This window comes from Armigeres subalbatus, chromosome 2 (genome assembly GCF_024139115.2).
Source record: "Armigeres subalbatus isolate Guangzhou_Male chromosome 2, GZ_Asu_2, whole genome shotgun sequence".
Classification (NCBI taxonomy): domain Eukaryota; kingdom Metazoa; phylum Arthropoda; class Insecta; order Diptera; family Culicidae; genus Armigeres; species Armigeres subalbatus.
This window is the reverse complement of record NC_085140.1, coordinates 426,885,559-426,910,562: the sequence shown is the minus strand read 5'-3', so window position 1 is coordinate 426,910,562 and position 25,004 is coordinate 426,885,559. Positions and strand designations below refer to the sequence as shown.

The following is a 25,004-nucleotide window of genomic DNA, read 5'->3' as shown; positions in this document are numbered from 1 at the left end:
TCGTTCTGAAATTTCTTGACTTTTAATATTTTGTGGAAATGAAGCATCTGACATGAAAAAAGTATTTTAACGTGCAACAGGAACGACCCCACAAAAAAAGTTACGAATAAGATGTTGGGGTCATATTGACCCAGAAATGTAAATGCTTATAAAACAGTCAAATTATAACCGAATCACAAAGTTTATATACCGTTCGAAAGATAAACTCATCAATTTTGTGGCTCTGTGGTGATATGCTGGTTCTGGAGACAATGGCCACCGGGAAACGACTTCCACGGGACCTTGTCGGTCATATAAGGGGAGCATAAAAATCGCTCCATATATGCCATTCGATCGCTAATTTCTCATAGATTCTCTTAAAACGGTAATGTATGGTCCATGAGAGGGCTTCCGACGAAAGTGGCCACTCCTGGTACATGCAAAGTGCCCCCGGGGAACCCGCAGGAGGGGACATTTCCATTTTAGCACTAAAATATGCCGTGCGGCGGCTCTTTTGTCATGATTTTCCACCAAACAGATGGTTATGCGCTTGAAATCGATAAGTGACCACATCGGCCACTCCTGGTACGTGCAAGGTGCCCCCGGGGAGGTGCCCCCGCAGGAGGGGACATTTCCGTTTTAGCACCAAAATATACCGTGCGGCGGCTCTGTCATCATGATTTTCCACAAAATAGATGATAGTGGACTTGAAATCGATAAAAGACCACATTGGCCACTCCTGGTACATGCAAGGTGCCTCCGGGGAACCCGCAGGAGGGGACATTTCCATTTTAGCACCAAAATATGCCGTGCGGCAGCTCTTTTGTCATGATTTTCCACCAAACAGATGGTTATGCGCTTGAAATCGATAAGTGACCACATTGGCCACTCCTGGTACATGCAAGGTGCCCCCGGGGAATCCGCAGGAGGGGACATTTCCGTTTTAGCACCAAAATATACCGTGCGACGGCTCTGTCATCATGATTTTCCACAAAATAGATGATAATGCGCTTGACATCGATGAAAGACTACATTGGACACTCCTGGTACATGCAAGGTGCCCCCGGGGAACCAGCAGGTGGGACATTTCCGTTTCAGGACCAAAATATACCGTGCGGCGGCTCTGTCGTCATGATTTTCCACAAAATAGATGATAATGGGCTTGAAAACGATAAAAGACCACATTGGACACTCCTGGTACATGCAAAGTGCCCCCGGGGAATCCGCAGGAGGGGACATTTCCGTTTAACACCAAAATATGCCGTGCGGCGGCTCTTTTGTCATGATTTTCCACCAAATAGATGGTTATGCGCTTGAAATCGATAAGTGACCAAATTGGCCACTCCTGGTACATGCAAGGTGCACCCGGGGAATCCGCAAGAGAGGACACTTCCAATTTAGCACCAAAATATACCGTGCGGCGGCTCTGTCGTCATGATTTTCCACAAAATAGATGATAATGCGCTTGAAATCGATAAAATACCACATTGGCCACTCCTGATACATGCAAGGTGCCCCCCGGGGAACCCGCAGGAGGGAACATTTCCGTTTTAGCATCATAATATGCCGTGCGTCGGCTCTTTTGTCATGATTTTCCATCAAACAGATGTTTATGCGCTTGAAATCGATAAGTAACCACATTGGCCACTCCTGCTACATGCAGGGTGCCCCCAAGGAACCCGCAGGAGGGGACATCTCCGTTTTAGCACCAAAATATGCCGTGCGTTGGCTCTTTTGTCATGATTTTCCATCATACAGATGGTTATTCGCTTGAAATCGATAAATGACCACATTGGCCACACCTGGTACATGCAAGGTACCCCCGGGGAAGCCGTATGAGAGGACATTACCGTTTTAGCATGAAAATATGCCGTGCGGCGTCTCTTTCGTCATGATTTTCCACAAAATAGATGATTATGCGCTTGAAATCGATAAGTGACCACATGGAACCTATGAGGGGCCCCCAGGGAACCCGTAGAAGGGGACATTTCCATTTTACACCAATATAAGCCGTGCGGCGGCTCTTTTGGTGTTTTCCCATCAAACAGATGGACGTGCGCTCGAAATCGATAAGTGACCACATTGGCTACATTTGAAACCTCGGAGAACACGTAGAAGAAGACATTTCCATTTTTACACCAACATATGTCATGCGGCGGCTCTTTCGTCGTGATTTTCCTTCAAATAGGTGCCCTCGAAATCGATTTTTGACATATTGTCCACCCTTAGAACCTATTAGGTGCCCCCGGGAGCCCGTAGAAGAGTACATTTCTATTTTAACACCAAAATATGCCGTGCGGTGGCTCTTTCTTTGTTATTTTCTACCAAACAGATGGTCATGTGCTTGGAGTTGATTAGTGATATTGTCTACTCTTGGAACCTTTGAGATGCCCTGCGAACCCGTAGGAGAAGACATTTTCATGGTTATATCAAATGTACTGTGTTGCTTGCGGCAGCTCTATCTTCGTCTATCATTGTCTACCCTGGCCACAAGTCTTCAAAAAGTTGATTATGCGCTTGAAATTGTTCTTCATTTGCAATTGAGTACTGAGTCAAATTAAAAAATAGTTTCTGGGCTACTGTGATGATTCCTTCGAACAGCTCTCCAAGGATTTTCTATTCCGCATCTCGATATTAGCATTAGTCGATGGTCCCTTCAAAATCGACTCATAGAAGTTTGAGGTTTTCACCGATCGCCGTGGACAATGATATGAACGCAACATTTCGATATAAAAAAAATTTGAGACTCCTGCGGGTACCGTGTAGGTTATAGATATTAAGTTCAGAACGAATGACCTATGTGATAGAAAAAAAAACAAGATTAATCTACCTAGTGGTGATGGTGCCTTTATCGTTCTTTCAAAAGGGTTGAGAAATATATAAGAAAAGTCTATTATAACACTAATAGGTAGATAGCTCTTATTTTTCATATTTGTTTATTTGCATTCTAAAATTTTCTGCTGAACGCAACTTATTGCAAGCCAATCGGATGAGCATAAGTGCCAGAAAAGTGATTTTCCCATGCAGCTGCTGAAATTGGTATTTTGGCCATAACTTCGGAGCCCATAGTCTGATCTGGCCATTTTTTAATAGGAAATAATAGGGCAGGATTTTCGTCGAATGGTATTTACTGCGAGCAATTCGGTTGAGGAAAAGTTCCTAAAATTGAGTGAGATTTTGTGTGCACAGACACTTTCAATGAATTCTTCACGGCATTCCACAATTACCGAAACTGGGCCTGGGGTTCCCCCGGGTTGATATTTGATTTCAAGAGCTTAACCAACTATTTGATGAAAAATTATAGTGAAAGAGCCGCTGCACGGCACGTCTTTAAGGGCCGATGTCCACGCAAAGATTGTTTCACGCTGCTTGCACGCCGCGTTCACGTAAGGTACCCAGCATCAAATGGAGTAAACGTGTGCACGACTACATTTGATGCCGGGTACCTTGCGTGGACGCGGTGTGCACGCAGCTTGAAAACACGCTACGTGGGCATCGGCCCTAAGTAAGAGTAAGAGTAAGCACGGAAATGTCCTCTCCTATGAGCTCCACGGTGGTACTTCATAGGTTCCAAAATGGAAAATGTGGTCACTTATTCATTTCGGTATAAAAACGGAAATATCACCATCTACGGGTTCCCCATGGGCATATCATTGGTTCCAAGAGTTGCCAATGTGGTCACTTATCGATTCCAAGCACACTCATCTATTTTGTGGAAAATCATGACGAAAGAGCCGCCGCACGACATATTTCGGTGTTAAACGGAAATGTCCCTTTCTATGGGTTCCCCAAGGGCACCTCATAGGTTCAAGAGTGGCCAATGTGGTCACTTATTGATTTCGAGCGAATAACCACCTCTTTGGTGGGAAAACACACCGAAAGAGTCGCCGCTCGGCATATTTCGGTGTTAAAACGGAAATATCCTATTCAACGGGTTCCCTGGGGGCCCCTGGTTGACTCCAAGAGCGCCCAATGTTGTCAAATATCGATTTCAAGCGCATAATCATCTATTTTGTGGAAAATCATGACGACAGAGCCGCCGCACGGTATATTTTGGTGCTAAATTGGAAATGTCCTCTCTTGCGGATTCCCCGGGTGCACCTTGCATGTACCAGGAGTGGCCAATTTGGTCAAATATCGATTTCAAGCGCATAATCATCTATTTTGTGGAAAATCATGTCAAAAGAGCCGCCGCACGGCATATTTTGGTGCTAAAATGGAAATGTCCCCTCCTGCGGGTTCCCCGGGGGCACTTTGCATGTATCAGGAGTGGCCAATGTGGTCTTTTATCGATTTCAAGCCCATCATCATCTATTTTGTGGAAAATCATGACGACAGAGCCGCCGCACGGTATATTTTGGTCCTGAAACGGAAATGTCCCCTCCGGCGGGTTCCCCGGGGGCACCTTGCATGTACCAGGAGTGGCCAATGTGGCCTTTTATCGATTTCAAGCCCATTATCATCTATTTTGTGGAAAATCATGACGACAGAGCCGCCGCACGGTATATTTTGGTCCTGAAACGGAAATGTCCCCTCCTGCGGGTTCCCCGGGGGCACCTTGCATGTACCAGGAGTGGCCAATGTGGTCTTTTATCGATGTCAAGCGCGTTATCATCTATTTTGTGGAAAACCATGACGAAAGAGCCGTCGCAAGACATATTTTGGTGTAAAAACGGAAATGTCCCCTTTTACGGGTGCCCCGGGGGCACCTCATAGGCTCCAAGAGTGGCCAATGTGGTCACTTAGCGATTTCGAGCGCATCAATCATCTATTTTGTGGAAAATCATGACGACAGAACCGCTGCACGGTATATTTTGGTGCTAAAACGGAAATGTCCCCTCCTGCGGGTTCCCCGGGGGCCACTTTCATCGGAAGCCCTCTCATGGACCAAACATAACCGTTTTAGGAGAATCTATGAAGAATTAGCGATCGAAAGGCATATATGGAGCGATTTTTATGCTCCCCTTATATGACCGACAAGGTCCCCGTGGAAGTCGTTTCCCGGTGGCCATTGTCTCCAGAACCAGCATATCACCACATAGCCACAAAATTGATGAGTTTATCTTTCGAACGGTATATAAACTTTGTGATTCGGTTATAATTTGACTATTTTATAAGCATTTACATTTCTGGGTCAATATGACCCCAACATCTTATTCGTAAGTTTTTTCTAATATCCGAAGAAGGTTAAAAGTATGCTTTAGGCCGAAAATGCATCTTTTCTCGTAAATTTTGCAATACGATGATAATGATAAAACTTATAAAATTGTTAAATCTGTAGATTTTTTTCGTTTTTCACAAATGACACCTTCTGAAGACTTTTGGGGCTTTCCAAAACGCGTGTTTTGCTATAAGAATATCGTCTGTATCTTCTTCCATTGTCGAGTTATATCAGCTTTTTTGAAAAAACTTGATTTTAGTAAAATTGGTAAAACTTGAGATAAAAAAATAACATATCTCCAATTTTTTGACATAATAAGGAATATGAATTTTTCTTTCAAATGCCGTGTAAACATATTTTTTTGGTCTGCCCTAACCGGAGATATCAACTTATGAAAAAAATGTAATTTTGACAGAAAAACGATTATAACTTTTGATCGGTAAAAGATATTGAGCATATTTACCCATCAAAAGTTGCATTTTTTTGAGCTCTAAAAGTCACCTGAAGACGACTTTTTCGAGAAATCCAAAACAAAAAAGTAGATTAAAAATACTGTTTTTTTTAGGTACACCCTAATCCAATTAAGTAAAATTGCTCTAAATCAGCCAACTTAAGAGCTACAGAAAAAGTTTTTATAGCAAAATTGATTGGAATAAGCTGCGCTACAACTTTGTAGAACATATCATGTCAATATTCCGAGAAATAAAAAAAATATTTTCTATTTTTTATATGATGGGCCACCCTATTTTTTGGTTGCACCATAATGATGGCCTTACTATTTCGAACAATTGTGTAGAACAACAGTTTTTTCTAAAAATATAGTTTGGCGTAAAATGCATCTTTCCGCGTAAATCTGTATCCTGGACCATAGTGCATTGTTTCCTATTGAAAATTGGCCGGATCGGACTATGGGCTCAGAAGTTATGGTCAAAATACTTTTTTTTCAGACAACAACGAGTGGAAAAGTCTAGCCCATTTTTCAGGCACTTACCCTTAACTTACCCATTCGACGCAGAATTGTTTCCCATTGTTTCCTATTGAAAATTGACCCGATCGGACTATGGGTTTAGAAGTTATGGCCAGAATACTTTTTGCCTTTCTCGTACAACAAAGTTGTATCGAAAGGCTATCATTTCACTCCGAAAACGTGTGTGAAAACGTCCATGTGTATGTATGTGTGTATGTGTGTGTATAAAAGCTAATAAAAACATTAGACAACTTTTCTTATAGTAATCCTTAACCGATTTTCTTGCAATAAGTTTCATTCGACAGGGAGCCTAGTTGATCCCTTCTTCTTCTTCTTCTTATTGGCATTACATGACATTACACCGATCTCAACCAAATTTAATACAAACATTCTCTATCCTAAGGAGAAGATAGGAGGGTCATTGTGGAAAGGGGGAAGTTATGGGGGAAGATGTTGTCCTTAAAAAACGAGCAATTCAATGTAACTCCCAACTCCCAGAATCAAATCCAACTCATTGACCGATTTCAACCAAATTTGGAACACACATTCTTTATCTCAAGGAAACGACGATATGGGGGTTAGGGATGCTCTATGGAAAAGAGGGCGGATGTGGGGGTATTGTTAAGTTATCGATCAATTCAGCCCTTCATCGAAATCAAGGTTTGCCCAGTGAAAAGCAATGATTAATGTGTTTCCTTCTGGATGGTTAAAAATAGACGTTTGCCCGGAATAAGGCGATTATGGGTTTGGCGACATACAGCTGGTCTATCTTCTATCTTCTTTTCGTCTATTTCTTCTTTTCTTCTTCTTTCTTTTCTTCTATATATATAAAAACCAATCTATGTATGTATGTTCGCTAACTACTTCTGAACCACTTGGCCGATTTCAACCAAATTTTGTACACACATTCTCTATCCTCAGCGGAAGTTTACAAAGGGGGTGGGAGGGTCATTTGAAAAAGGGGGAGGGGTTTGTGTAGAAACGAACAATTCTGAGTAACTTTCAACTCCCAGGACCGATTTCAACCAAATGTTGTACACATATTCACTATGAAGAGACGATCATATGGGAGGGTAATTTCGGAAAGGGAGCGGGGTCTGGAGGGAGGCGTATTGTTCAGAAATGGGCAATTTTGTGTAATTTCTGAACCTCTGGACCGATTTCAACCAAATTTGGAACAAACATCCTCTATCTTAAGGAGAAGATAACAAAGGGGGTGGGATGGTCATTTGAAAAGGAGGGAGGGTATGGGGGGAGGGGTTGTCTTTGAAAAATGAGCAATTCAGTGTAACTCCTAGCCCCCAGGACCGATTTCAACCAAAATTTGTAAACATAATCACTATGAGGAGCCGATCATATGGGATGCTGATTTGGGAAATAAGGGAGGGGTCTGGAGGGAAGGGTATTGTTCAGAAAATGGGCAATTCAGTATAACTTCTGAACCCCTGAACCGATTGCAACCACATACATTCTTTATCCTAAGCAGAAGATAAAAATGAAGGTGGGATGGTCATTGGGAAAAGGGGGAGAGATTTTCTTCATAAAACGAACAATTCATTGTAACTTCCCTACAAACATTGGTGGCGGGTAAACCCGGGTAGAAGAAAATAGCAAAAGAATAACAAGTTTTACCATTAATATATGAATAACAGAATAGCAAAATCTGATGTTAGTTTGTTTGATATAGTTGCTAAAATAACTAAAATAATAGCAGAAATTGTTCGAGCGAATAGCTCAAAAATAACTCATTTTGCTATCATAAGAGCAAACCAATAGCAAAATATTTACAGAAAGGGAAATATCAAAATCAGTTATTATTGATATGTTGAAAATGCAAATGATAAAAGAATAACAAACTTTGTTATGATTGCAAAATGTGTTCTTCATTTGTTGTTCTATTCTTCCATACAATAACATAAAAATAACAAATTTTACTATTATAACAAAATTTGCTGTTCGGATGCTATTTTATGTTATTCATGAACAACATAGGAACTACAAAATCTGATATCACAGCATAATTAGTTATTATTAAGTTATTTATTTGTTATTCACCTCTACCCGGGAAGCGCTTATATAGTCAAAAATAGTCTTCTTCAGCTGAAAAATTATCTTATTCGGCTAAAATTGTTTGTTGGGTTATAATCCCCATGTCCGCCATGGTTATTAACCCCATTCAATTAAATTTGAAACACACATTTTCGATTCCCAGGTGAAGATAACAAAGAGGCAGGGAAGGTCATTGTAAAAATGGGGTGGGGGTTAGTGGAGAGGAACTCTTTAGAATACGAAAAAATCAGGATAACTGTTAACACCCTGGCAGATTTCAACCAGATTTGGAACACACATTCTCTATCCCCAGGGGAAGATAACAAAGGGTTGAAAGAGTCATTAGGAAAAGGGGGAGGTTTTTCCGGGTGTATTATTCTGTTAACGATCTTTTGTAACTTTTGAGCTCTTCAACTGATTTCCACCAAATGTGGAACACATATTCTCTAACATAAGGTCATATAATAGATGGGAGGGTCAAAGAAGCAAGAATGGTGGGACATGGGAATGAAACGAACTTTTTACGTACCTTTTAAATGCAGGGGCCCGTTTGAACCAAATTTGGGACACATACTCTCAATCCTAAGGGGACGATTAAGCAGGAGTTGGAGAGTCATTGGAGAAAGCGGTAAACCTTCTGAACCCCTTTACCGATATCCTTAAAAATTGGGACATATGCCCTTTATCCTTGGAAGGCGATTATAGATGGAGTTGAACGGAAAACAGGAGGCATAAAGAAGGAGTAAGGTGCGCGAGGTTAAGCATCAGTATGTCAGGCATGAAAAACGTAAAGCATAATGTACGATAGGCATATCTAACGTTAGGCATACTATAAATTTCCCATTCTTTAGTTAGGTAATTTGTAAAATTCCCCGGAAACCAATCCTTTTAATTAAAAAAAAATCACAAAAAATAAACATTTTCCCGGAAATAACATATCCCTGAAAATAACATTTTCCGGAAGTATCATATCATTGAAAACATTTCTTCGGAAATGACATTTCGACCGAAAATGAAAATTCCTCGAATATGCCATTCCTCAAAAAAATTCCACAAATATGATATTTCCCCGAAAATGTAATTTTCTCGAACTTGACATTTCCCCGAATATAACGTACGTTTCCCCAAAATGACAATTTCTTAAAAAAGATATTTCCCCGAATATGACATTTCCCTGAAAATGACAATTCCTCGAAAATGACACTTCTCCTAGAATATAACAAGAATTTATTTGTAGGAATTAATGTTTTTAAAAGTGATATCTACCTTTTTTTAAATCATTGGATGTTCTTTAACACTAGGATTCATTCGTTCAGAAAATCGTTGTAACTAAATTTTCAAATGGCTATATCTCAGAAGTTTTTCAACCGATTTTCTCAGTTTTTTCACCAACCTCTTAGCCATCTCTTCTAGTTTCTGGACATTGCAAAATATTGTATCTAGGGGTGTTCAATTTTTCACTAGAGCTTCCATGATGCCCCCAGCCTCAGTATCAACCCAATTATGTCCTCCGAGTATTTATCTTTCACTTGCGTCTCAAATCCAAACATATGATAAGTTGTAAGATCTCCAAATTGTCCTGGAGTTTGAATAAAATGGTCTACCGAATCAACCAAGGCATCCATGATGTCCTCAGCCGCGGTGTCAACCCAATTATGTCCTCAGAGTATTTATCTTTCACTTGCGTCTCAAATCCAGGCATTTGAGATGTTGTAAGATCTCCAAATTGTCCTGGAGTTTGAGTAAAATGGTCTGTCGAATCAACCACGGCTTCCATGATGTCCTCTGCCGTAGTATGAACCCTATTATGTCCTCCGAGTATTTGTCTTTCACTTGCATCTCAAATCCAGGCATTTAAGATGTTATAAGATCTCCGAATTGCCCTGGAGTTTGAGTAAAATGGTCTATCGAAACAACGAAGGCATCCATGATGTCCTCAGCCGCGGTTTCAACCCAATTATGTCCTCAGAGTTTTTATCTTTCACTTGCGTCTCAAATCCAGGCATTTGAGATGTTGTAAGATCTCCAAATTGTCCTGGAGTGTGAGTAAAATAGTCTGTCGAATCAACCACGGCTTCCATGATGTCCTCTGCCGTAGTATGAACTCTATTATGTCCTCCGAGTATTTGTCTTCCACTTGCATCTCAAATCCAGGCATTTGAGACGTTGTAAGATCTCCAAATTGCCCTGGAGATTGAGTAAAATGGTCTATCAAATCAACGAAGGCATCCATGATGTCCCCAGCCGCGGTATCAACCCAATTATGTCCTCCGAGTATTTATCTTTCACTTGGGTCTCATATCCAGGTCAAATACCTGTTGTTGTGAGAACCCAAAATTGTCCTGGAGTTTGAGTAAAATGGTCTATCGAATCACCCGAGGCTTCCATGATGTCCTCTGTCGCGGTATCACCCCAATTATGTACTCCGGGTATTTGTCTTTTACTTGCGTCTTAAATCTAGGCATATGAGATGTTGTAAAATCTACAAATTGTCTTGAAGTTTGAATCAAATGGTCTACCGAATCAACCAAGGCTTCCATGAAGTCTCCAGCCGCGGTATTCACCCAATTATGTCCTCTGAATATTTGTATTTCACTTGCGTCGCAGTTTCAGGCAATTGAAATGTTGTGAAATCTCCAAATTGTCCTTGAGTTTGAATCAAATGGTCTACCGAATCAACCAAAGCTTCCATGAAGTCCTCAGCCGCGGCATCAACTCAATAATGTCCTCTGAATATTTGTCTTTCACTTGCGTCGCAGTCTCAGGCAATTGAGATGTTGTAAGATCTCCAAATTGTCCATGAGTTTGAATCAAATGGTCTATCGTATTGACCAAAGCTTTCATGATGTCCCCAGCCGCGCTACCAATCCAATTATGACCTCCGAGTATTTGTCTTTTACTTGAATTACAAATCCAGGCATATGAGTTGATTACTTTACTTATGATGTTTATTGTTTATTATTATTATAATTATCATTCGACAGTGTATGTTTGTCTTAATGAAATTTTACTCTAAAAACCTCAATTTTAAGAACATCACTTTGTCAGTCGTAGTCTAATTTCGGGCATGTCTCGTTAAATCCGATCCTCATTGATGAAATTGGTACAATCAGGTCCTAGTAATGGTGTCCTCGAGGTAAACGGAAGAAGACACTAGAATGGAACGTATAGGCAAGCATATTGATGTCCATTATCGCCAAAAAATAGGGGGATGGGGTGGTTACCCGATACACCAACAAGAACTTTGGTAAGTCTGCAAGTTGTACTCCCGGAATTCATCAATGATCAATCGCAGGCAGAACATCTGATCCGTCGTTGATCGACCCTCACGAAAACCTGCCTGGTATTCGCTGACGAAGGATTCTTCTAGCGGTGCCAGTCTGTTAAACAGAATACGCGAAAGAATTGTGTACGCCGAGTTCAGAAGGGTGATCCCTCTGTAATTGGCACACTCTAGTCGACGGTCATTGCTTTCAAAAGTTATGAAGAGAATGGGGAAACAATCCAAAAAGGTTGGTGTTTTGGTTAAACGGAAGAAAGGAGAGATCACTTACTACCTGGTTTATTTCGGTTTTTTCTCTTTGAATCGAGAAAATGAGGGAATCGAAAACATTTCAGAAAGGCATTGTAAAGCGTGTTGTTTTGGGAGGAGTACGTTAAGTACTACGTAGGACCAGTCACGGCAGCAGAAATCTCACACTCCGGTACACTGTCATCCCTAGCTGCATGATTTGGGTAATCACTTGTCATAAGACAATTTTTAATTGTAACTTACCAGATATGCGAGGCCTTCTTTAGTGTCTCGTAAATGACTCGACTAAATGTGTGCATGAGCTCAAAAGACATGATTAGATACATACCTTCGCTGGAGACATAGTTCCAGGCGAGGTTGATTTGGTTGACAGACAACTTGATCCACATCCAGGGCGATTTGGGGGACTAATAACATCGCATTTTTATATACCAAACATGTGCATGGGCTCGGAAGATTGGATAAAAACATCTGCTGGAGACATATTTCAAGGTAGGGTTGATTTGCAAGTCGTGGTTCATTTGGAAAGTAATTTAAAAACAATTATGTCCACTAAATTGCGTTGATATCGTGGCTGAAGACATCATGGCAGCCTTGGTTGATTCGGTAGGCCATTTGATTCAAACTCCAGGACAATTTGGAGATTTTACAACATCTCATATGCCTGGATTTGTGACGCACGAGAAAGTCAAATACTCGGAGGACGTAATTGAGTTGATATCGCGGCTGACGACATCATGAAAGCTTTGGTTGATTGAATAGACCATTTTGCTCATACTCTAGAACCATTTGAAGATCTGTCAACATCCCCTATGCCTGAATTTGAGACGCAGGCGGAAGACAATTATTTGGAGGACATGATAGGGTTTATACTGCGACTTAGAACATCATGGAGGCATTGGTTGATTCGATAGACCATTTTACTCAAAATCCAGGACAATTCGGAGATCTTAGAACATCTCAAATGCCTGGATTTGAGACGCAAGTGAAAAATAAATAAGTGAGGGACATAATTGGGTTAATACTGCGGCAGGGGACATCATTGGAGCATTGGTTGATTCGATAGACCATTTTACTCAAACTCCAGGACAATTTGGAGATCTTACAACATCTCATATGCCTGGATTTGAGGTGCAAGTGAGATACAAATATTCGAAGGACATAAAAGAGTTGATATCGCGGTTGTTGAGAGTTGATATGGTTGATTCGGTAGACCATTTTACTCAAACTCCAGGAAAACTTGGAGATCTCACAACATCTCAATTGCCTGGATTTGAGACGCAAGTAAAATATAAATACTCGGAGGACATAACAGGGTCGAAACCGCGTCTGGGGACATCATGAAAGCCTTGGTTGGTTCGATAGACCATTTTACTCATACCGGGTCAATTTGGAGATCTTACAACAACTCAATTGCCTGAAACTGCAACGCAAGTGAAAGACAAATATTCAGAGGATATAATTGGGTTGATGCCGCGGCTGGGGACTTCATGGAAGCCTTGGTTGATTCGTTAGACCATTTGATTCAAACTACAAGAAAATTTGGAGATCTTACAATATCTCATATGCCTGGATTTGAGACGCAAGTGAAAGACAAATACTCGGAGTACATAATTGGGGTGATCCAGCGGCAGAGGACATCATGGAAGCCTTGGTTGATTCGATAGACCATTTTACTCAAGCTCCAGGAAAATTTGGAGATCTTACAACAACTCAAATGCCTGGATTTGAGACGCAAGTGAAAGATAAATACTCGGAGGACATAATTGGGTTGACACCGCGGCTGAGGACATCATGGATGCCTTGGTTGATTCGATGGACCATTTTACTCAAACTCTAGGGCAATTTGGAGATCTTACAATAACTTAAATGCCTGGATTTAAGACGGAAGTAAAAGATAAATACTTGGAGGACATAATTGGGATTATACTACGGCAGAGGACATCATGGAAGCCTTGGTTGATTCGATAGACCATTTTACTTAAACTCCAGGACAATTTGGAGATCTTACAACAACTCAAATGCCTGGATCTGAGACGCAAGTGAAAGATAAATACTCGGAGGACATAATTGGGTTGATACCGCGACTGGGGACATCATGGATGCCTGTGTTGATTCGATGGACCATTTTACTCAAACTCCAGGGCAATTTGGAGATCTTACAACATCTCAAATGCCTGGATTTGAGACGCAAGTGAAAGATAAATACTCGGAGGGCATAATTGGGTTGACACCGCGGCTGAGGACATCATGGAAGCCTTGGTTGATTCGATAGACCATTTTACTCAAACTCCAGGACAATTTGGAGATCTTACAACAACTCAAATGCCTGGATTTGAGACGCAAGTGAAAGATAAATACTCGGAGGACATAATTGGGTTGATACCGCGACTGGGGACATCATGGATGCCTGTGTTGATTCGATGGACCATTTTACTCAAACTCCAGGACAATTTGGAGATCTTACAACAACTCAAATGCCTGGATTTGAGACGCAAGTGAAAGATAAATACTCGGAGGACATAATTGGGTTGATACCGCGATATGGGACATCATGGAAGCCTTGGTTGATTCGGTAGACCATTTGATTCAAACTCCAGGACAATTTGGAGATCTTACAACATCCCAAATGCCTGGATTTGAGATGGAAGTGAAAGACAAATACTCGGAGGACATAATTGGGTTGACACCGCGGCTGAGGACATCATGGATGCCTTGGTTCATTCGGTAGACCATTTGATTCAAATTCCAGTACAGTTCGGAGATCCTAGAACATCATAATTTATTATCACACATATTTCGTATATAGTTTACATTTATTTTAACAAGTTCACAGTAGACAACATGCTTGAAAACATTTTCTGAAGCTTCATACATCGTCTAGTATAAAGAGGTTCCTAAAGGTACCGAATTATCATCGTATGCATAGTAGGGATGCTCAAAATGTGTTCTTATGTTCCAGGTGATGTCTTTTATTTGTTATTTTATCATTTCCATCATCACTATATGAATAGATATCATTTTTGGTAATGAAATATAAGTATATCTTCAAAATCGCATTTTTCTAAATCCGTTGCTTTACTCCCACAGCTCTAGTGAAAAATTGAACACCCCTAGATACAATATTTTGCAATGTCCAGAAACTAGAAGAGATGGCTAAGAGGTTGGTGAAAAAACTGAGAAAATCGGTTGAAAAACCACTGAGATATAGCCATTTGAAAATTTAGTTACAACGATTTTCTGCACGAATGTATCCGCGTAAGTTTTTTTAGCGAATCAATCCTAGTGTTAACCAATCTTTTGATATTCTCATCAATTGAGGATGTATCAACAACAAAACATGGTAGTTACTGATTACCAACTGTTTTTAGCGAAATCAAATAGGCAATTCCAACAGCTGCGGTATCAAACTGACAATTCCAGACAAGGCCGGGTACATACAGCTAGCTCACGGTGTCTTTGTCCGAAGAGACTTATTTTCAAAAAATCAGTATCCTTAAAACACCCACTACACGAAAGTATATGTTTAACTCTTTCACGTAGGTGCATTTTTAAAATGTTCTATCGAGGGTCATTTTTCCATTCATTTTTGGGGGTGTTGAATAGGCTATCAAATGAGATTTGTATGGAGTTTGCACCAGAAATAGTGAAAAAATAAAAATTGTTCTAGATCCACCGATAGAACATTTTAGTTTACCCACTATATGAAAGAGGAGAGCATATACTTTCGCGTGGTGGGTGTTTCAGAGATACTGATTTTTGAAAAATAATATTTCCCCATAGATACACCGTGAGTTCCATAAATAAATATGTACAAGATACGGTGATGATCCGATTCTTAACATGTCCAAATTAAGACTGCCTCTGGAATGTCTATGGAGGTCTATGGAGGAGGAAGAATTATTCCAATTTATCCCAAATGAACTTTTCCCGATACATTTTATTCATCATCGCTAGGTGGATTACCTGTTTTTTTTAATTATTAGTTTGAAAATCAAAAGGAGACCAGTATAATGCGTTGTATCTGATATCCTAGAGAAAGTCTGCAAAATTTTACGGGAATTTATTTTGAAACTCTTCATGAGATGTCATTCGGGAATTTCTCTAAGATTTCTTCCAAAAATTCTTTCTAGAACACTATAATTTAGAAAATTAAAAAAATAAACGACATGGAGGAAGACCCAGAGAAATTCTCGAAGAAATTTTAAATTTCAATAAACATACTCCGAGGAATTCTTAGAGGGATATTCCAAAGGAGTTTCTAGACACATTCACGGAGGCTGCAATAATAGTCATGTTTAGTTGAAAAACCAAAAGGTGATCAATAGTGCTGTGGACCAAAAATACACATGCTAGACTAGAGGTTTCTTACTCAATATTTAAAGAGATTCAAATAAATGATTAGCGGATTAGTTATAGTGCACAGTGAATATCCTCAGTTTGAACAAACTGAAATAAAAAAAAAACAAAAGCAAAAAAGTCACATGTGAATTGAGAAGTGAGACAACTACGCTACTGTGAAAATAAGGCAAAACCATTCATCCGTTAAGTAGTGCATCGAACTAAAGTGAAAATGTTACAAAACATGATATAACCCACATGAAATTAGCATAATTTTCGGGTAATACATTCAGTGAGAGTTCCCTTCGGCTACCAACGCAAAAAAGTACTGTGCCTTGTGATAAGGTGTGTAACGTTGTCGGCCAACTGAAGACAAGTGTCATAAAAGTTTCCGTTGGATTTCGAAAATGGCCATGCCCGCTACATTTCTAAGGGCGTCATTGTGCGTGATAGCGATTTCAAGCGTCATACTGGGCGAAGCAGAGCCTCAACTGAATCTGCCGCAGTTTGCTGGTCCGGCCGGTCCCACGGGTAGGCCACAGATACTACCGAACAGTTACACCGCTGATCCCGTACAGCAGCAGCAGCAGGATTCCCGCAAGGATGGGAACAATTATGACCAGAGTCGCAGTGAACGATTCGGCCCTCCGTACGAGGACGGGGATGATGACGAAGAGAATTATCCACAGGGAAGGAGCAACGATGATCGGCAAAATAGGGTGAGTTGATAGAATGTTAGACCAAGTTTAAGTAATATTAATGTTTTGGAGCAACAGCGTTGCTACTGTAGTAAAACTAATATGTTAAATCAAGGAAAATATCAATATCAGAAATAGATAATCGGCATCTTCTTTAAAATTGTTTAGTAGAGCGTTTGCACTTCATAGAATTTCATTTTATAGAAGTTTAGAAATCATCTTTGGCGTTCTACATAATTGGTTTAATTTTGATTCTTCAGCAGTCTAACAATTTATATTTTATCCATTTGCCCCTTTCAGCCATTTTCTTACGACGACCGGAATCAATACAACAACGATTACGACAATCGGAACCGGAACCGCAATCCGTACGATCGCGATCGCGACCGCAACCGGTTCGTATCGGACGTAGACAACCCGGACCTCTACCAAAACCGTCAACCGTACAATCCAAACCAAGACGACCGTTTCCGCAACCCGGACGGGCGTTACAATCCAAACCAACGGCCCTACATCAGCGATGTGGACAATCCGGATCTCTACCAGGATCGTAACCCCTACAACCGTAATCAGAATGACGATCGGTTCGATCCGAACCGGAGGCCCCAGTTCGGGCCGCCAAACGAACGTGAGTTCAACGGCCGTCCCCGGGATCCTTTCTTCGAGGGACCGTTTCGCAGCGCCGAAGAGGAGCGACGGTTTCGAGCGGAAACGGAAAAGCTGCGCTCCTTTCTGGCCGACATCGATCGGAAGAGTTCGCTCGAGTGCTCGCTCAACGTGGGCGCCCAGTGGAACTTCGAGACCAACGTCAACGAAGCGACCCAAGTGGAAGCGGTAAGGCTCATATGTGTGGTGACTAATTTTGTGGATTCTTGTTCTGAATTTAGGTTCGTGGTGTGTGGCACGGTAGCATAGATTCCGTTGGAGATAATCACGTCCCGCTGTCGGCACAATTGTGGGAACTTTTGTGGTGGGTTCATGTGTGGCTTGTTTGACATTGACATACACAGGCGTGCGCCGTGTGGTTTGTACTGACTGGAGATGTTAAGAACTGTGGATTCTTAGAACGAACAGCACGCGAAAGTCTTCTGTCTTCTGGGTTTGATTCGAAGCTCTCAGTAACGGGTGGTAGTGGGTTGGAAAATGATCATTTAGCGGTTTAGAGACAATGAGCGTTCGGTTCGTTGGCTGGTGGAAGGTGATGAATAAGTCGTAAAAGTCATCGCGTCGTGGGAAAATTGGCGAGCTCTCAGTGTGTTTGGTTATTGTCTTGTGATATTTGAGGTGTGATGACGTGTGCATTTGGTCTGCATGTAGTGCATGCGGCGGTATAGATGACAGTAGTTTGAATTGTCTTAGCATTGAACTTTGTCGCCGTCATTGCCCAATATCGGTTGGCTTTGGCATTGAGAATATGACTTTGTTTTTCGATCGTTTACAAGGTTCGAGGACTGTGTTTTTGAAATTATGACATATCACGCTAGTATCTCGTCCGTCGATTGTAATTACCAAATCTTTTGACATTGGGAGGTTATGCTAGGAGTTATTCGATCATATGATATTGCATTTCAAATGTACATACTCCTTCCTATGCTTTAGAGAATTCTTTGTAATTAATTAAACTTGGCTACTCGAACTACTTTGTCAGTTGATTCATAGTCGGATGCAGTGTTGTAAAATGTCATTTGCATTCGTTTGTATATTTTTCCCAGAACTTTTTTCAGAAATAAGCTATCAATTCCTGAGGTATGGCGAACTTATAGCGCTTAAATGTGCCTACAACTTTGTCTAACAAGTCATTGCTGTAAATATGTAATCTGAGGCGTGGGAGGCAAAATGTCATTCAAATGACATTATGTCAAATGACACGTGACATTTTGGAGAGTTTTTACTTTCCAGCCGCGGATGTTATATTTAGAGTAATGTACCCTTGGATAAAAATATAGCCCTACTCAAGCGTTATGAGTACATCTAAAATTTTGAAGTAAATTTGGCTTCTGAAGAAAGTTACGAACAAATTAGTCAAATGACAAGCAGATGACATTTTACAAGCCTGGTCGGATGAAAACACGGTTTGCTGACTTGTTATAATTAAAGGAATAATCGGAGGAATTGTCCAGGAGATTTTAAAAGGAATTCTGAGAGGAAAAATAAATGCTTTTTTTCAGGAATCTGACAGGTCGGTTGATGACACGTGTTTAAATTTTGTAATCACGAACACTGGCGGCGACAGAGTTCTGGTAATGGTGGGGCACCAGCATTTTTGGAGTAATTGGTTCATTTATAATTTGGCGTCAGTAGTAAGAACTATAATTGAAGGCGTGGATCAATTAAAAAAAAATAGGCGGATTCAAGTACAACGAAATTTTTGTGCATTTCATCGTTTGTAATTGAAAAGGTCACTAGGATTTTTTTGGAATGTTTTTCCAAAAAATTCCAATTCATGTGTTATAATCGACAGAGCAATCAATTCCAGAGTCAAAACCGGGTTTTACTACTGACCGGAATTTTTCGGATTTCTCAAAAATTCCTTGGGAATAAAATTCTGAAATTTTTTTCGTGAATATCTTTAATAATTCTTTAGGAAATACCTCCAGAATTTTTCCGAAAAATTTCGAGAATACTGCCAGAACTCTTTCGAACATTATTTCAGGAATTCCTTCGGATACCATTGGAGATTCCATTCCCTCGGAAATTTCTCCATAAAGAATATCTAACGGAGATTCGAAGGAACTGCTTAAGGCATTTCCGACATTCTTGAATTTCTTCAAGAATATCTTTGTGCTTTACTCTAAGATCTCTTTCGGAATTTCATCTATGGATTTCCCCAAAATATCTTCGGAGATATATGCAGAGAAGAAGAAGGAATTAAAAGAAAAAAAAATCGAAAATTTCTTCGGAAAATACTTTATGAAATATTTTAGGAATTTCTTCAGAAATTCTTTTGGACATTCCTTTGGAAATTCCTTTAAGAATTTATTTAAAATTCCTTCGAAATTTTCTTCGGAAAAAACCTAAGGAAAATCTTTTGGACATTTTTTTAGGAATATCTTTGAAAATTGCTTTAGGAGAAATCCTTCGTGAATTTCTTTAGCAATTTCTTTGGAAATTCCTTTAATATTTTGTTCGGAAAGTGATTTAGGAATATCTTTGGGATATGTTTAAGGTGATCCTTTAGAAATTCTTACAAGTACTTTGACAGGAATAATTATGAAAATTACGCCAGGAATTTCTTTTGACACTCGTCCAGCAAATTCTCTTGAAAATTCTCTTGAAAGGCCTTTGTAAATTTCTCCGGAAATTCCTTAGAAACTTCCCTCAGAAAATCCTTTTATTGAAGCCACATGGAATTTCTTCCGAAATTCCTGCGGTCTTCAGTCCGGAAATTTTGTTGGAAGATTTTCTCAGGAAATTTATTAAAGAATTAAATAGGAAAAACTAAAGGAATTTTCGGAAGAGTTTCTAAGGAATTTCCAGATGAAATTCCCAAAAGAACTCTTATTGTAATTTCCGAATCATTTTAAGGTGATTATACAATTGGTCCCGTGGTGAATTTCAAATTCACCACATGTTTTTCTACTCCCATTTCCAAAAACTCAAATCTAGCGTAGTAATGTTTGTACAGTTCTGAAAATTACTCAACGTAAGTGACTAAATGCTCTGCCATTGTTTCACCTCACAAGCATGTTATGGTTCTCTCAGCTTGTGCTCTTGAAAAATATTTCCAAGATGGCCGATTTGTGGCTTTGTTGTATAATCACCTTAAAAGAATTTTTAAATGAGTTTCTGAAGTGTTCTCCGAAAATTTTTCATAGGAATATCCGAGGGTTTGAGAATAATTCAATATCCGGAGGAATGTCCGAAGAAATGCCTAAAAAAATACAAAAGAAATCCTTGATAATGTTCTAACGAAATTCCGAATGAATTACTGGAAAAAATCTTTGAGAATTTCCTTAAGTAATTGCTGAAGGTATTTCTTGAAAAACAATTCGAGGGAATTCCGCAGAAATTCCAAAGCAATTTCCAAAAGAAATTTCTGAAGGTTTCCCTCATACAATTTCCGTAGGTATTGTCGAAGAATTTCCCGTAGGAACTCCAACCATGATTTTTTTTAAATAAATCGTTAAAAGGATATTTCGAAGAAGTTGTCAAGACGCAAGTTTTCCCTGTGGGAATTTTTGAAGGAATATCTTGATGCATTTCCAAAAGAATTTCTGGATCTTTCTCCTTAGTAATTTCCTGATCCTTTGCCGAATGAATCCTTGCAGGAGACTCCGAAGGAATTCTTAGATGAATGTACAGAGAAATTCAAGAAATTCGGAAATTCCGGAAAGGAATTTCGGTGGAGTCATGGAACTACCTGGAATAATTTCTTAATTTAAGAGCATTTACTAAAGGAATCCCTAGAGAAAATTCGGGAGGAGTTTATGAAAGAACTTTTTTGATAATTTAAAAAAAAATCGAAAGAATTCCTGAAGGAATTTCAGGAGATATTTCTAGATTTATTTGCGGAGAATTCTTGAAGAAACTTCTTGAGGAACTAGGCAATGAATTACTGGAGGAATCTCTAATGTATTACTTAGAGGAATTTAGGATGGAATTCCTGGAGGATCTTTTGAAGGTATACCTGAAAGATCTTCTGGATGACTAATCAAATTAATTCCTGGGGGTATTTTTTTACGAAAAATGTGTGGAGGACTTTCCGAACGAACTTTTGAATAAATTCATGAAATATCACCTGGATGAATACTGGAGAAATTTCCGAAGCGTGAATATTAGAAGAAGTATATTTTTGGAGTTTCTGAAGTAATTTCCGAATTAATTCCTGTAGAATTTGTTTAAGAAGTTCTTATCGAAAACCTATTCAGGTCGTTCTTTGAAAAATCCTTTGAGAATTTATTCGGAAATTCCTCCTGAAATATATTTTTAAATTCCTTCGTTAGATATTCTTTCGAGAACTCCTCCAGGAATAATAAAAAAAAATCCCCAGGAGCTTATTCGAATACTTCTCCAGGGATTCTTTAGTGAAACCTCCGGAAAGGCCTTTTTTAAATTGATTTGGTAAAACAAAGAACCATTCCTTTCAAAATCCCTGCAGCAATTATTCCAGACATTTGTTGAAAGAATTCTTACGATCCCAAAGGAAAAGGATATCTCTAAGGAATACTCAAACGGATTTCTAACTGATACTTCCGAAGGATTCCTGAATAAATTTTTGATGGATTTTCTGAAGGGATTCTCGAAAGAATGCCTAAAGGGAATTCCGATGCATATCCGAAGGTTTGCATATCCGAAGGTCTTAAGTTATTCCTGGAAGAGTTGTTAAAAAATTCAGATGAATGAGAGAAGAAATTCCTATAAGAATTAGCAAAAGAATTCCTGGAAATTGGAAGAAATTCTTTATGGAAATTTTGAAGCAACTCCAAGAAATTGTTCTTAGAGTTCCCGTAGGGATATTTCTTGAGAAAGTATTGGTAGAATTCCTAAAACATATTCCGAAAATAGTTCGTAAAGGAATTTCGAAATGATTTTCGATTTTTTCTTATATTACCAATCTTTGAATTTTCGAAGGAATATTGTGAGGAATATCCAATGGAATTCTCCAATTTATTTTCGGAATTCCATTTTTTTCAGTTTGTCTTCGGAAATACCTTTCGAAGTATCCTCGAAAATTCCTTCAGAAATTCCTTCGAGAATTCATTTACAAACTATTTAAAAATTTTGTTCGGCAATTCTTTTTTAAATTTCATTGGAAATTTGATTGGAATTCCAACGGAAAACCTTTCAGGAGATTTCCTTTTATCAATTTCTTTATGAATTCCTTTGAAAATTGCTTTAAGAATTCCTGCGGAAGATGAATTAGTTTTTAGGAATTGCATCAGCAATTGTTTCAGGTTTTGTCAAACCAATTCTTCTACTAATTCCTCAAGAAATACCTTCCATATCTCTAGGAAGAAATTCTTGGAATTCCTTTGAAATTTTAATTACGAATTTATTCGGAACTTCATCCAGAAATAGTTTCAAAACTTCATTTAGGAATACCTTCGGATATTCATCCGAAATTTTTTTTAGCAACTCCTCAACACCTTCGGATATTTATTAAGAAATTCTTTTGAAAATCTCTTCAGAAATTCCTTAATAAAATCTATTTCGAAACATTTAGAAACTACTTCAAGAGTTCCTCGAAATACTCATCTGGAAATACCTAATAATATTTCCATTAAAAATCCTTCCGAAATTTCCTTCAGGATTGCCTATTTCATTCTTCAATATATTTTTTCAGGATAAAAATTACAACCAAAATTCCGGAATAATCCCTGCATGAATTTTGTATGGTTTTACTAAAAAAAAGGAAGTTCCGAAGGAATTTCTGGATGAATTAACGAAGGTCACGATCATAGTCGTTATATCCTAGCTTGATACCTATTAGAGTTCATCACTTAGGGGTCGTACAAATATTACGTAAGCATTTTTTATGGCTTTGTCGGACAACGCTCTTCCCCCCATGTAAGATTATTTGTTTATATATCCATACCAATGATTTTTTATTTATATGGTGCGTAAGAAAAGGACCTCCCTCCCTCCTATAAGTGCTTACGTGATATGTGTATGGCCCCTTATTTAGAAGTAGGAAATCATTTTTCATCTCGCATCTTTCTATTTTATTTCTTTTTTCTTCTTCCCTCTTCTTTCTTCCTCACTGCTTCTTTGTTCTTCCCACTTTTTTCTTCTTTATTTCTTCTTCTATTTCTTCTTACTTTTTCTTCTTCTTTCTTCCTAATTATTTCTTATTTCATTGTTTTTTCTTTCCTTTTCACTTTTCTCTCAATACTCACATCTCACTTCTCGTTTCTCACTTCCACTTTTGTTTATCACTCATTATTTGTCACTACTAACTTCTCACTAATCGCTTCTTCTTTCTCATTACTCGTTTTTCACTTGTCCCTTCTCACTCCTTACTTACCATTTTTCATTCCTCACTTGTCTTTAAATTCTCATTTCTTCCCATTTCTCCCAATTTCTCATTTCTCACGTTTTACTTTTTACTTCTCCAATCTTACTTCTCACTTCCTACTTTTTACTTCACATTTCTCACAAATCACTTCTCCAAACAGGAGGTAAATTTATCGGAATGTAAAAAAAATCTGCATTTTTTTTCGGAAAATTGTAAATTGAAATTTTTACGGGAAATTATATTGTTTAGAATTTCCACTGCAACTTCTTCAGAATTTCCAGTGAGAATTCTTCGGAATGTGTATATAAAATAGGCCACCATTTCCAAGGGGAATTCTTCGGTATTTCCAATAAAATCTACGGATTTTTTGAAGAAGATTGTGGATCAGGAGATCAAAATTTGAAAAAAAAATCCCGGAAAATATACTCGGGAAACAGTTTAGAATTTCAACAGCAAATTTTTCGAAACTTCTTTGGATTGCTACGGCCAATTATTTGTATTATTTGATAATATTTTTGGGAAAATCCACGGGAAATTGTTCAAAGGCGAGAAAGGTCGTTTGACCGAATAACACATTCAGCTGAAATAGATGACTTTCAAATTACATTTAACCGAATTGCACGTTTAGCCTATCACGTCATTATTCAGGAAATGGCGTTTGGCTGAGGTGCTTATTTACCGTCGTCGGGGGTGACAATGGGTCAAATGGGGGTGAGAATGGGCCACTGTTTCAACTACTAAGAATGCATAAAGAATAGATTGAATGTATCTTAGGGCACCCCCGATAGCGGTAGTCGAAAAAATCGTTTGATCGAAGATGTTATTTGGTCGGGCGGACATTTTACAGCCTAAAATGTATTTTCCCGAACGGGTCATATGGCTAAAAATGCGATTGTACCGAGCAGTAGTGAAATGATTGTGAGAATACGTCTTAACTCTATCTTCTGCCTCTTCATTTTTTACATCTCTCGCGTTTAGGATCATTTGGGCGTGACTGCATTGATCGATTTCTATACATCGATTTTTTTTCATTAATAACTCAACTAGATTGCGACCGTTATTGATGCATATGGAGCAAGATGCAACTCTCATTTATCATCCTGAACCATTAAATCTACGACAAACTGCTGAAATTCGCTGCTTTGATAAACAGAAAACATTGACGAAGAGAAATCGATCAATGCAGTTACGCTCCAATTATTTTAAGCGCGAGATCTCTTTGCTAAAGGTGAGAAGTGTGAAGCAAGAAATGCGTAATGGGAAGTTAGAAATACAAAACATCACACATCTCTCATTCCACTTCTTACTTTTCTTTTCACATT

The 25,004-nt window shown here is 39.0% G+C and overlaps 1 protein-coding gene across 4 annotated transcripts in view; it reads left to right on the top strand.

Moving 5' to 3' along the window:
- The window catches only part of LOC134217890 (angiotensin-converting enzyme), a 531,134-nt gene that overhangs the window by 17,887 nt on the left and 488,243 nt on the right, over positions 1-25,004 (top strand). For 2 of the 4 annotated variants that reach the window (XM_062696721.1, XM_062696722.1), the window contains exons 2-3: positions 16,094-16,748; positions 17,028-17,561. In XM_062696721.1, the coding sequence (XP_062552705.1) occupies positions 16,437-16,748; positions 17,028-17,561 (846 nt within the window). In that variant the 5' untranslated portion in view covers positions 16,094-16,436. The remainder of the gene's footprint in view (positions 1-16,093; positions 16,749-17,027; positions 17,562-25,004) is intronic. The other 2 variants (XM_062696724.1, XM_062696723.1) reach the window with 2 other exon arrangements.